This window comes from Anoplophora glabripennis, unplaced genomic scaffold (assembly GCF_000390285.2).
Source record: "Anoplophora glabripennis isolate ALB-LARVAE unplaced genomic scaffold, Agla_2.0 scaffold1150, whole genome shotgun sequence".
Taxonomy (NCBI): Eukaryota; Metazoa; Arthropoda; class Insecta; order Coleoptera; family Cerambycidae; genus Anoplophora; species Anoplophora glabripennis.
In genome coordinates this window covers 31,970-43,453 of record NW_019417234.1, presented here as the reverse complement: position 1 = coordinate 43,453, position 11,484 = coordinate 31,970, and the positions used below count along the sequence as shown (strand labels likewise).

The window sequence follows — 11,484 nt, the reverse complement described above, 5'->3', positions numbered from 1 at the left end:
ATATATATATATTTATTTATTATTCGAGCTTTCGGGTTTTAATTGTGCCTTCTTCAGGAGAAACTACATTACATGTCTAGATAACAATAAATTGGTATAAATATTACTTACAAAGAGATTTGAGCAAAAATTATCAAGTTTAAAAATAGAACTTTTCGTTATTAGTATATACAGGGTGTCCCGAAATTAAAGCAACAAAATTTGGTCCCCTCTTTCGGAGTTACAGCCCCCTGAAATCTGCCCCTAAAAATTGTCTCTTAAATCTCAGAACCCCGTTATGCGAGAATCACTAAATTTGGTACACAGGGGTTTTATGACGTGAGTGTATTTGATAGTGCTACTCTTTTTGGCGGGGAATCCCCTTAATACAAATTTTCGTGGGCCCCCTTGTCTGGAACCAAAAAAATTTGGTCGCAAATTTGAATTTCTTAAAAATTATTAGCTAGCTGGAAAGCCATTGAGTATAGAAACTTTTTTGTCCCTAGATATTTTTTTCGTAAAACGCAATGTTTTTGAGGAAAAGGGCGAATCGAATATGCATTCGATCACATTTTCATATTTTTCTCGAAAACATTACGTTTTACAAAAAAATAATAAGATACAAAAAAGTTTCTAAATTTAATGGCTTTCTAGCGGACTAATAATTTTTAAGGAATTTAAATATGCGAACAAATTTTTTTTAGCTCCAGAAAAGGGGGCCCACGAAAAATTGTCTTAAGGGGGTTCCCCGCCAAAAAGCGTAGCATCATCAGATTCCACATGTCATAAAACCCCTGTGTACCAAATTTAATGACTCTCGTACAATAGAGTTCTGAAATATAAAAAAAGATTATTTTTGGAGGTGGATTTCAGGGGGCTGTAACTCCGAAAGAGGAGGCCACTTGGCAAAAACAAAAAATGCGGGTCTCCTAAATTTGTCTTAAGACTCTGTGATCAAATTTTGTTGCATTAATTTCGGGACACCCTGTATTATAAAAACTTAAAAAAAAAACTACCATAATTTTGATATGATTTATTACATTAGTTAAAACTTTTATTATGTTGAAGACACCAATCATTTAAAAAATCTTGGATATCTAACACAAAAACATATATAACCTCGAAATATACTTGGCCAGGTGGTAAAATTTAACCATCACCATTGTCGTATTCCACCCTTCGAGCAAGCTTCAGAATTTCAGAACACTCAGTATATTCCTAGAAGTCGTCTTGTACCTACGAATATGCCTGAGACCGTTGAATTGGGAAGGAGTCAAATCAACTCAAATTCGCCTACCTTTCCAATCCAAACCAAAAACCCGCCAGGGTCGTAAAACTAATCTCTGTCGGCCGGGAAAATCAAAAAAGCCTCCACGGTATCATTTCAGACATTGAACTCGATACCGCCTGAGAGCAATTTCCGCAACTCTGCATCTTAGTGCGGACGTCGCCCATCATGACATCGATCCTCCCGGCGATAGCTTCCAATACCAATTTTCAATGTCGCCCGCATCGCGACCAATCTCGCCTGGGTCTGCCATCCCTGCGCTCAGTATCCGCTGCAGCGACTCTCGCAACCTGCAGACGAACCCCAGGACGCTTCAAGGCGATATTTGGAAACTACTATCTAAAATTTTACTAACCTTTCGAATTGGTCAAAGACGCTATCGTCAATAACTCGAAAAGTTATTGAGCGATCGGTGCCAAAATTTAATGCAGCACTCATCAAGTTGATGGCAGTACCTCACTAAATTTTCGTCCGAATCGGATGAGCCAAAACGCCGTTATACGGGGAAACGCGGATTTTACGTTTTCCGCGTTTTTAGCCGTTCCGCTCATTCGATCTCGGCCGAACCTCAAAACCACACTAGAGTATCCCTAGGTGGTTATCATATCCAAATTTTAGCCGAATCGCGCGACTACTAACGGCCAGCTAAGCCATAATAGGTTTTCACGTCTTCCTAGCTGCCGCCGAAAGTGTCCGCGCGATCTCGGCCGAACCCTCCAACCACGGTACTACTCCTACCGTGCACCTACATACCACTTCTGAACCTGATCCATCCAGTATTAAGACCTCCGTAAGCCCTTTTACGAAGATGGGGAAAATTTCACCGATGTTTCCAATTTCCCCGTCTTTGGGCCGAAAGGACCGTCCCGAGGGTCCCACCGCTCTGGCGGTTGGATGCGATGCTCGGTAGCCTAAGACGAGACCGCGGGCAGAGTTTTCTCAAAATGGGAGAAAACTCCAAAATCTCCGATGCCGACATCGATTATCCGGAGAGGCCAAATGGGAACGAGATCCGACGTCGACAGCGGCGACAAGCGCTTTTTACTGGAAACTTTGGCGGACGATTCACGAGCGGTCCGCCAAAAGTATGAAGATCGGAGGAAAGAGATCGAACGTCAACTTCCGGCGTTCGCAGTACTTCAGTGGGAGTACATGGTGCGATTGAAAAAACCCTGTCATCAAATTCAAGACCTTTTGGAGCTCAAGCTCACAGGCTCGCTTAACGAGACTCCCGTCGAGGCTGCCATTCCTCGACGCGGATATTTTTAGTGCCTAGTAACCAGTACTCGCTTCACGAGACATATCACCCGAGGTAGCCTAGCCTGAGGTGAAGACCCTGTTCGATAGCCCCCTGCATCGAAACAGTGGTAAATTCCAGGATCCTTTTTGAGACCTGCGATACCGTCCGAGACTGACCACCTCCGACGACGATCCTGTGCGACAGCCTCCTGCATCGACACAGCGATACCCCAGGTTCCTCCAGAGACCTGCGTACCGCCCGAGGTAGCCCAACCTGAAGCGAAGATCCTGTTCGATAGCCCCCTGCATCGAAACAGTGATACATTCAGTCTCATTCAGAGACCTGCATACCGTCCGAGGCTGAGAACCTCCGACGAAGACCTTGACTCCGATTGTGCCGGCTCCATCGAGAGACCCGCACCTCGGTACAGCGGTACACACATAGGCTCCTACGAGTCCTATAAATCAGACTTTATCGAGATCTGCAAATCCGAGGCAACTTTCCTCGTCAAACCTCTAGGCGGTCCCTCGTCGAGGCAACCTTCCTAGTCAAACCCCTACGAGGCATTTTCTTTGCGACCTACCGGCACAAAGCAATAGTACGCACGTCATTGAGGCGGCGTACTCCAAAATTTAAAGAAGTATCATTACTTCTCAGGGCTCCCTCGAGAGACCCACATTTAAAGTAGAGTCAGTGTTCTACAAGACTTCTACAAGAATTTCGGAGCAAAAGAGCTTGCTCCCACATTGTCGTACGGGGTAAGATGTACCCCTGCGACGCGACATCGATATCCAGTGCTACGAGGATTGGTGCCCTCGAAGGTACAACAAACAAATCAGATCGTGATTCTTTGATCAAGACTGAGCTGGACGAGACCTCGTTCCCCACAAACTCTATCTCGGTGTTTCGTGGAGAGTCTAAGGAGCCGAAGGTGGTAACTCGTAGTAGTACGCAGCACGGCGACGCCACAGTGCCGTACAGGCTGAGGTCCGCGACTACACGAGTTACCGATACCACTTCGAGTATCCCTCAAGACGTGTCCACGGAGACGAGTAGCATGCCAGAGTTATCACGAAGTGGGTCTCCCACGAATACTCGGGACGAGGTTATACCTACGTACCAACTGGTAGGGTCCGGGGAATCCCATGGGCCTAACCACGGTTCGCGGTCCGGCCCCGATAGCGGCCTACCTCCGATATCGGGTGTTCCGGAACGTGGAGCCGTTGGCGACGGCGATACAGTACACAGCATTTCCACGAAATGGTACCCAGCGGGAGCAATGCGCATCTCGTTCGGGTGCCATGACATGCGAAAACCCCTTAGCCGACTATGTCGTCCACTCTCATGATTTCCCCCGAACATTCGATCACCGCCTAAGGGGTCATCCATAAATTACGTAAGTGTTCAATGGGGAGGGGGGCTCAACATTTTCTTATCATTCCTTACTTGGGGGGGAGGAAGGGGAATGAAATTCTTACGTAATAAAATAATCTACATAATCCGTAGATGGCAGTGTAGACAAATTTGCTTGAGACTTTTTTTATTAGTATATATGTATTTATAATATAACAAATGTATTAATAAATGTTATAATTAGAAGTTGTAAAGCTTTTTTTATAATAAAAAAAATTAATTGAATCATGTAATGTATTACGTATTACGGGAGGGGGGTTATGAAAAATCTTACGGTTTCTTTACATGGGGAGAGGGGGGAGTTGAAAATGTGAAAAAATACCCTTACGTAATTTATGGATGACCCCTAAGTTGTCCCTATTTAGAAAGTCTAACCCGACACGGCGCTCGACGTGGGGCTCGACCATCTTCGTCGAGATCTCCTCCACGAGTTCATGTCCTAGACACCACGTCTGTAGGCCATGTCCACCACAGACCACAGTCCTTTGAAAATCTGATGCGACCTGGCGTCCCAAGTGACGATCCATTAGAACTCCGGGCGTCTTTATCGCGGACCCAGGTCAAGGAAACCCATAATTCAGATCATAGTTCACGACATGGCGCTCGACGTGGGGCTCGAAGCTCAGTTTCGTTGTCCTCGCGGCGAGCTCACGTTGCTGAATCCCCTCACAATTTTCAAATATTAGGCACTTCAGATCAAAGAACTCGACAGGGCGCCCAACGTGGGGCTCGATTAGAACTCCCGATGTCTCCACCGAGGACCCATGTCGATCAAACACTACGCAAAGGTCAAAGAATACGACACCATTGAATTTAATTATAAGTCAGTTATATTTAAAAAAAAATAAGACTTGCACCTTTTCAGAGAAGCAACCTCAAGGTAGCTACTCTTAAAGGATGACCGATTCTCTTACAGATACCCTGTTTATATCCAAATTTGCCTTAGAAGAATAACCTCTAATTTTTAGTTAATTAGGCCAGGAATACTTTACTATTATTTAGTTTACATAAAAACTTTATAATTTTTTTTAATTCTTGTGATAGTTACTAATGCAATTGTTTTCCTGTATTTTTCAGCACACAGGGCTCATGCATGCTAAATCAAAAACACCACGTGATGGATCAGCTCATCCTGTTCATGATGATGAAAGTGATATTAGATATTACCACACTGTTACAGCTACTGCATCCTCAAATCGCGGTGCTATGACTAAGGTTATGGATATTTTCAGAAAACCACATGTACCACTGTCACCACCAGTGCCATCACCTTTAGAAGAGGATAAGAAAGAGAAAAAAAAGGAAAAGGTATGCATATGAAAGGCAAAATTGTTTCTACACAGTATGTATTCATTAAGGTGGATACAGAATTTTGTTTTCTGAGATATTTCAGAAGTTCCTTTATTTGTAAACCATTACCATCAGTCATTACCATCAATCAGCGTCACCATCAGTCATAACCAACGAATTGTAACCACTAGAAGGAGCTTTGGATGTATTTGTTTGCGAATGTACATAAATAAATCAGATCTTCAGGAGACACAAATTTCTATTGGTCGAATTTTATTCCCGCCTACGTCCGCATTTCGATGATTGTCGATGACATCTGTCAAAGGAAAAGTATGTAGCCACTATTAACGTATTTGAATTTATTTGTGTTTAGTGTGGCATTTTCCTCTTATTGTTGTGTAGTTTTTATGTATGGACATTTATTTAGTGCTAAGACATGGTTAGAAAGTGTGCTATTTGTAAAGTTTTATTTAAAAAGGGCGAGCAGCGGTCTTCTGACAGGTAAGTAAACAAGCAACATGGGCGGCGTTTGAGGAATTACGTAAGTGTGTTTTACATTTAGTACTTAATTAGCAGTGATAAAATACTGACTATATAAATCATTATCTAAATTATTAAAAATATATATTTTTTAATTGTTCAACTGATTTTTTCCTGTTTCAGTAATATTATAAGTATATTATGAGTAATACCTGTATTTTTTAGATTTCCTAAGAATCTGGAACGGAGAAACTTGTGGAAGCTCTCCCTAGGTGATGTGTATTACCGACAACATTTTTGTTCTGATCATTTTGTGATTGTGAGGGATAGCTATTCCAATAATAGCTTCTACTTATAGCAGGTAAAATAACTTTTATATAGATTAAAATATACAAGTAAAAAGCTTTTACAGTTACCTAGTACCTCTTTACCTTTTTATTTAATTTTTATAGATCACAGTTCTAATAAGGAAAATATTTCTCTAAATGATGTTCTTACGGAACAGTCATTGCATTGCCGCAACAAAAACCAGAAAATATATCCACATGTTCATCGTCATCGACACTGAGTGCTCAATCAGGCTTGTTATCTACTACAAATAAGGCTACAGATCTTTCTGAAATATATTTGAAATTTGGTGACACCGTACCAAAACATTGATCAACAATTTCCGCATCAGAAATAGGAATGGATTCACCCAATTGTAATAAAATTATAAACGTGAAGTAAGTTATAAAAATATAATTAAAAAATTATATATCCTTTGTATAGTATCTACTCTACAATTAATACCCTATAATTTTGGTATCTGCTTACCCATCTAACATTTTTTTTTAATTCAGTACATTTTAAAAAATACCAAGAAAATTCTACCTGTTACCTATTTATATATTACCATTTAATTTTATATAATCACTACCGTAAGTGTTTATATAAAATACATCTGGAATAGATAATTCATCATTTTTAGGAAAAGGCCTTATCCACGATATTTTGGAGAATGCCATACTTCTAACATGGATAGTCCAAAAAGAGGAAGAAAAAGTTGTAGTAGGTATTTGTAAGCAAAAAATAAAAATGCAAACAATAAAGATCCGAAGTCAGCAGCAGGCAAAGAGTCGTCTAAAAGCCAGAATTTGTAGCCTTAATTTTCTTCTGAAATTTTTGAAAAAGAAATATGACAACATAAACTGCTCAATGTATCATTCACGTAGGTAAGTTGAAAAATACTTATTCTTTCTGTGTCTGTAAACAATATGTAATTTTAGGAATCAGCACCTGCGATATTAGGTGAAATCTGTCAAAGATCAAGAAAATGACAATCTCGTAAAAAGTATTCACCTGAGCTTAGGTCGTTTGCCTTAACGTTAAGCTTTTATTCAACAGATGCTTATAATTATGCAAGAAGTTTTAACATGGCTTTGCCACATACAAAAACAATTTCTAAGTGATACAGATCTATAGATGGAACACCTGGATTTACAAATGAAGCATTGGTTGCTATTAAAATGAAAGAGAAACAAACAGTGAAATTTTGGGCAATTTGGTATTTGACGAAACGTCTATAATGCAAAGTGTTGAGTGGAATGGGAAACGATTCACTGGATATGTTGATGTCGGCACTGAAGTATATGGGGATAATATTCCAAAAGCTACGGAAGCCCTTGTTTTTATGGTTGTGTCTATAAATAGTCATTGGAAAATACCTGTTAGGTACTTCTTGACAAACGGTTTAAGTGGTGGAGAAAAAGCTAATTTGTTAAAAAAATGTTTAGAATTTTTAAATGAATTAGGTATCAAAATAGTTTCTGTTACTTTTGATGGTGCTCCTTCAAATATTACATTACGGCCATAAATGTTAATGTTAATATTAATAAGTAGGTAGATTCTAAGTTTGTAGCATTTTAGGTTATTTGTTAACTTATTACTGTTTCAAATTGGTTTTCTAATAAAAACTAGAAAAATACACTAAACATTTGTCTTTTTATGATTTCTATAAGTCACTAGTGGGTTTTATGTCATAACTTACTAGTGACTTATGACTTATAACTCACTAGTGACTTATAGGCCACATTATTCCTTTGAAACCAAAGAAATTATAGTATCATTATATACAAGTGTTGGATAAAAGTATTGATGTCAAAACAATTTGAGTATAGTAAAAACAGTTTATTAATTTTACTTCAATTTTTACCGTCTCATTATATCACCAATATGTAAAAATTATTTATAAAATGAGTAATCCTTTCAAATGTGTATTGGTATTTTGTAAATTTTAATATTTTGCCTTTTTTGACAGTACGCCACTGCCGTTGTGTCTCATTGTTTACATTTGACACTCTATCTTTATTTATTAGGTAGTTCTCTGTTTAGATGTTTGCTACAGTTAAAACACATGTATAAGAATATACAAAGTCCTTTCTCCTTCTAGTGGTTAGAATTCGTTGGTTATCACCATCAATCAGCATCACCATCAGTCATTATCGTCAGCATCCCCATCAGTCATCACCATCAGTCATGACCATCAGCATCACCAGTCATCACAATCAGCATCACCAACTGTCATTACCGTCATCACCATTATCAATCATCCAATCAATCGTCAACCATCCATCAATCATCAATAATCAATCATCACCATCCATCATTATCCATCATCATGTTGTCTTTGTCATCGTCGTAATCATCGTCATCATCGTTCTCGCCTTTCTCGTTGTCGTTCGTGCTCGACGTTGTCATCATCATCATCAACGACCTCAGAAAAGATAGAAAGTGCATTGTCTTGGTTTGTTTTGTTCTATTGTAAATATTTTGAGAACTCAGCCTCCTATTGGCTAAAGACATGTGGTAAGGTGCGCGCGCAGTACCTGCTCTATGCTGGATGTTTATTATTGTTTACGACTGTCGGCCGCCATTAATTCTTTGCGTGCTTAGTGAGTTTAACGTTGTGTTTACCGTGGATTATTAGTTTTTTTTGGCAGATTTTATTGTTTTTGTGAATAGACAATGGGAAAATATTGTGTTATATGTAGATTTCGCTTTAAAAGTGGAGGCAATCGATATTTTCACAGGTAGGTAGATTTACCATGGGCGTAACAGATAACAGAAGCAACGGTAGTTTAAAACAAAATTTGAAATAGAAAATTTTCAGTGCAATAATATTGAAAATATAAAATATTTTTTTAAAACGTGAATTGTGTGTTACGGTTATATAAAAAGTAACATGAACTGCAAAGGCAACATTATTTAAAAGGAAATATACCTAGGTAATTTGATTTTAGGATTCCTTCGAATGTTGAACTCGGAGACGTTTGGTTCTCTCGCATTTTGAGATGTATAGGAAAGGAAAATATTCCTAAAGATGTTGTATGTTCAGATCACTTCACATCAAGTGATTTCTTAATAAGACCTTATTGCCGAGTTTATCTTAAGGACACAGCAGTTCCTGAGTTCCCAAGTTCGTTTAGTCAAAATACAGGACCCCTATTAAAATTGTATAAACAATTTTTTGCACATAATTCGGGATCACTTTGTATCAATTGCCACCATAACAAATTAGATCTAATAAATCTGTTTTAAGAAATTAAAGAACTTAAAAATATGTGTAATGACCCCATTTACTATTTCTCTTTCATTTATCACTTAATTGTCCTACTTGATATGCATATTATTGTATACAAGTATAATATAGCTACCATACTATATGTAACTGTAACTAACTTTATTTCATACTGTCCGGTATATTGCTATTTCCCGGATTCATTTGCAGCCGGTAAGTGAGCTATTACAGTATCAGAGCCGGTAAATGTTGCCTAGGAACGTGATATTAGACATGTCACAAACAATATTATAAAATGACAGATAAAGCGATGTCAAACAAAAATTTGATAATATAAAATGACAGATCAAGCGATGTCAAACAAAAATTTGATAATTTTAAGGAAAAAATAGAAATTTCTGCTCGTTAAAAATGGAAAGACAGTATGAAATAAAATATCATACGATACACGGCCGTTAGATGTTATTACAGTACTCGTTTTTATTCCGGACTCGGCTCCTACGTCGCCTCGTCCGTAAAACAACTCGTAATGTAATAAGTCACATACCGGACTTGTAACGTAAAATACTATTGTGATTCCTATTTGAACTGGTAAAAACTTTTATTAATTAGTATTATTTAACATATTGATGTATATTGTTACTGAGAAAATAAAGATTGTTGTAACTAGTATTACTTTTTTTTTGGCAGTAAGAGCCGTTATGGAGTAAAACGAACATGGTTCTATTCATTTAAAAAGGAAGTCATTAATATTATTTTAAAATCAAATTAGGTGTGAAATCGGTAAGTATATATAAATTAGACAAATATTAAAATATATCACCCTTTTTAACACACACGCCACTGGTTAAGAGTTCCCTAGTAAACAAAGAACTATCTTCATCCTTGTTTAATAGCAGGATGTCTCAAGTTGTGGAAAATCAAAACAATTCCTTTGCAATGTATAGGGAATTACTTGTCTAGTCATTCTGAGGTCTTTGATCATCATCATCCGTCATGATCATCATCATCCGTCGTGATCGTTATCATCCGTCATGATCATCATCATGCGTCATGATCATCATCATCCGTCATGATCATCATTCGTCATGATTATTATCCGTCAGCATCATTATCTGTCATCATCATTATCCGTCATCATTATTCTCATCATCATCATCCGTTATCATCATCATCATCCGTCATCATCATTCATCATCATAATCCGTCATCATTATCGTCATCATCTGTCATTATCATCCTTCGTCATCATCATCATCATCCTCATCTTTAGTCATTATCCGTCATCTTCCGCCATCATTCGTAATCTTCCGTCGTCATCCGTCATCTTCCGTCATCACCTGTCATCATACGTCATCACCCGCCATTACGTTTTATCACTCGGCATCATCCGTCATCGTCCGTTATCCGTCAATCGTTAACCAATCATCACCACCAATTACCGCCACCATCATCATCAAGCAATCAATCATTATCATAATCAATCAATTAATTAATCATCATCATCAATCACTCTATACAATTTTTTAATCATTTTTTTATTTGATTAGAGTAGTATTTTTAACCATGTATAAATTTCAGCATTATAGTTCTATACAGCCTCGACCAAAAGCACCGAGAGATGGTTCTGCTCATCCAGTTCGAGATGGTGGCTCTGATGTACAGTATTACCATACCGTTACTGCGGCTACTTTAACAAAAAGTCCAATGACTAAGGTAATGGACATCTTTAGAAACAGATCCCATGCAAGCGTGCCTCCAGAAGATAGAAAAAAGGTAAGAACATCTTACTTGCGAGATTTTGCATAAATAAAATAACTATTGCCTACAGAAAAAAACACAAATTTTATTAACAAAATTGATATCCATTGTTCATTTAAATTCACACTTTTAGGTATGTGTTTATGCTCAGAACAAAGCAATGGTGTTCTAATATACAGCGTGTTGCATCACGAGAGGTACATGGCTTAATGGGAGATAGAGGACATCTAGGGTAATTAGGATCGCCTATACAAATAGCTCCTTGGCCATTCTTTATTGAGGTACAGGGTGATTTATGATTTTTGGTCAAAACTGCTTTATGTCATAACTTTGGTAGGGAATGGAATAATGGGTTCATATTTGGTAGGGTTAATGCACTCACGATACTTCATGTATGCATGTATAACAGCAAAAAAAATCCAGGTCCGGACTGCAAAAATTGTTAATTTTTTGTGCAAGTCTAGAAAACAACAC

At 38.1% G+C, this 11,484-nt stretch overlaps 1 protein-coding gene across 1 annotated transcript; it reads left to right on the top strand.

Moving 5' to 3' along the window:
• Positions 1-5,002: 5,002 nt before the first annotated feature.
• LOC108913632 lies at positions 5,003-11,212 on the top strand. Its single transcript, XM_018719207.1, has 3 exons — positions 5,003-5,228; positions 10,831-11,025; positions 11,144-11,212. Exons 1-3 carry the CDS (start codon positions 5,010-5,012, stop codon positions 11,180-11,182), a joined length of 453 nt encoding a protein of 150 aa, XP_018574723.1. The 5' UTR covers positions 5,003-5,009; the 3' UTR covers positions 11,183-11,212.
• The last annotated feature ends 272 nt before the right edge of the window (positions 11,213-11,484 follow it).

What these genes read in the sequence shown, in the direction of transcription:
- LOC108913632 (XM_018719207.1), top strand. Translation starts at nt 5,010, where the DNA reads ATGCATGCTAAATCAAAAACACCACGTGATGGATCAGCTCATCCTGTT. An exon ending in AAGAGAAAAAAAAGGAAAAG is followed by an intron (nt 5,229 to 10,830) that starts GTATGCATATGA and finishes TATAAATTTCAG; the next exon opens with CATTATAGTTCTATACAGCC. An exon ending in CTCCAGAAGATAGAAAAAAG is followed by an intron (nt 11,026 to 11,143) that starts GTAAGAACATCT and finishes TCACACTTTTAG; the next exon opens with GTATGTGTTTATGCTCAGAA.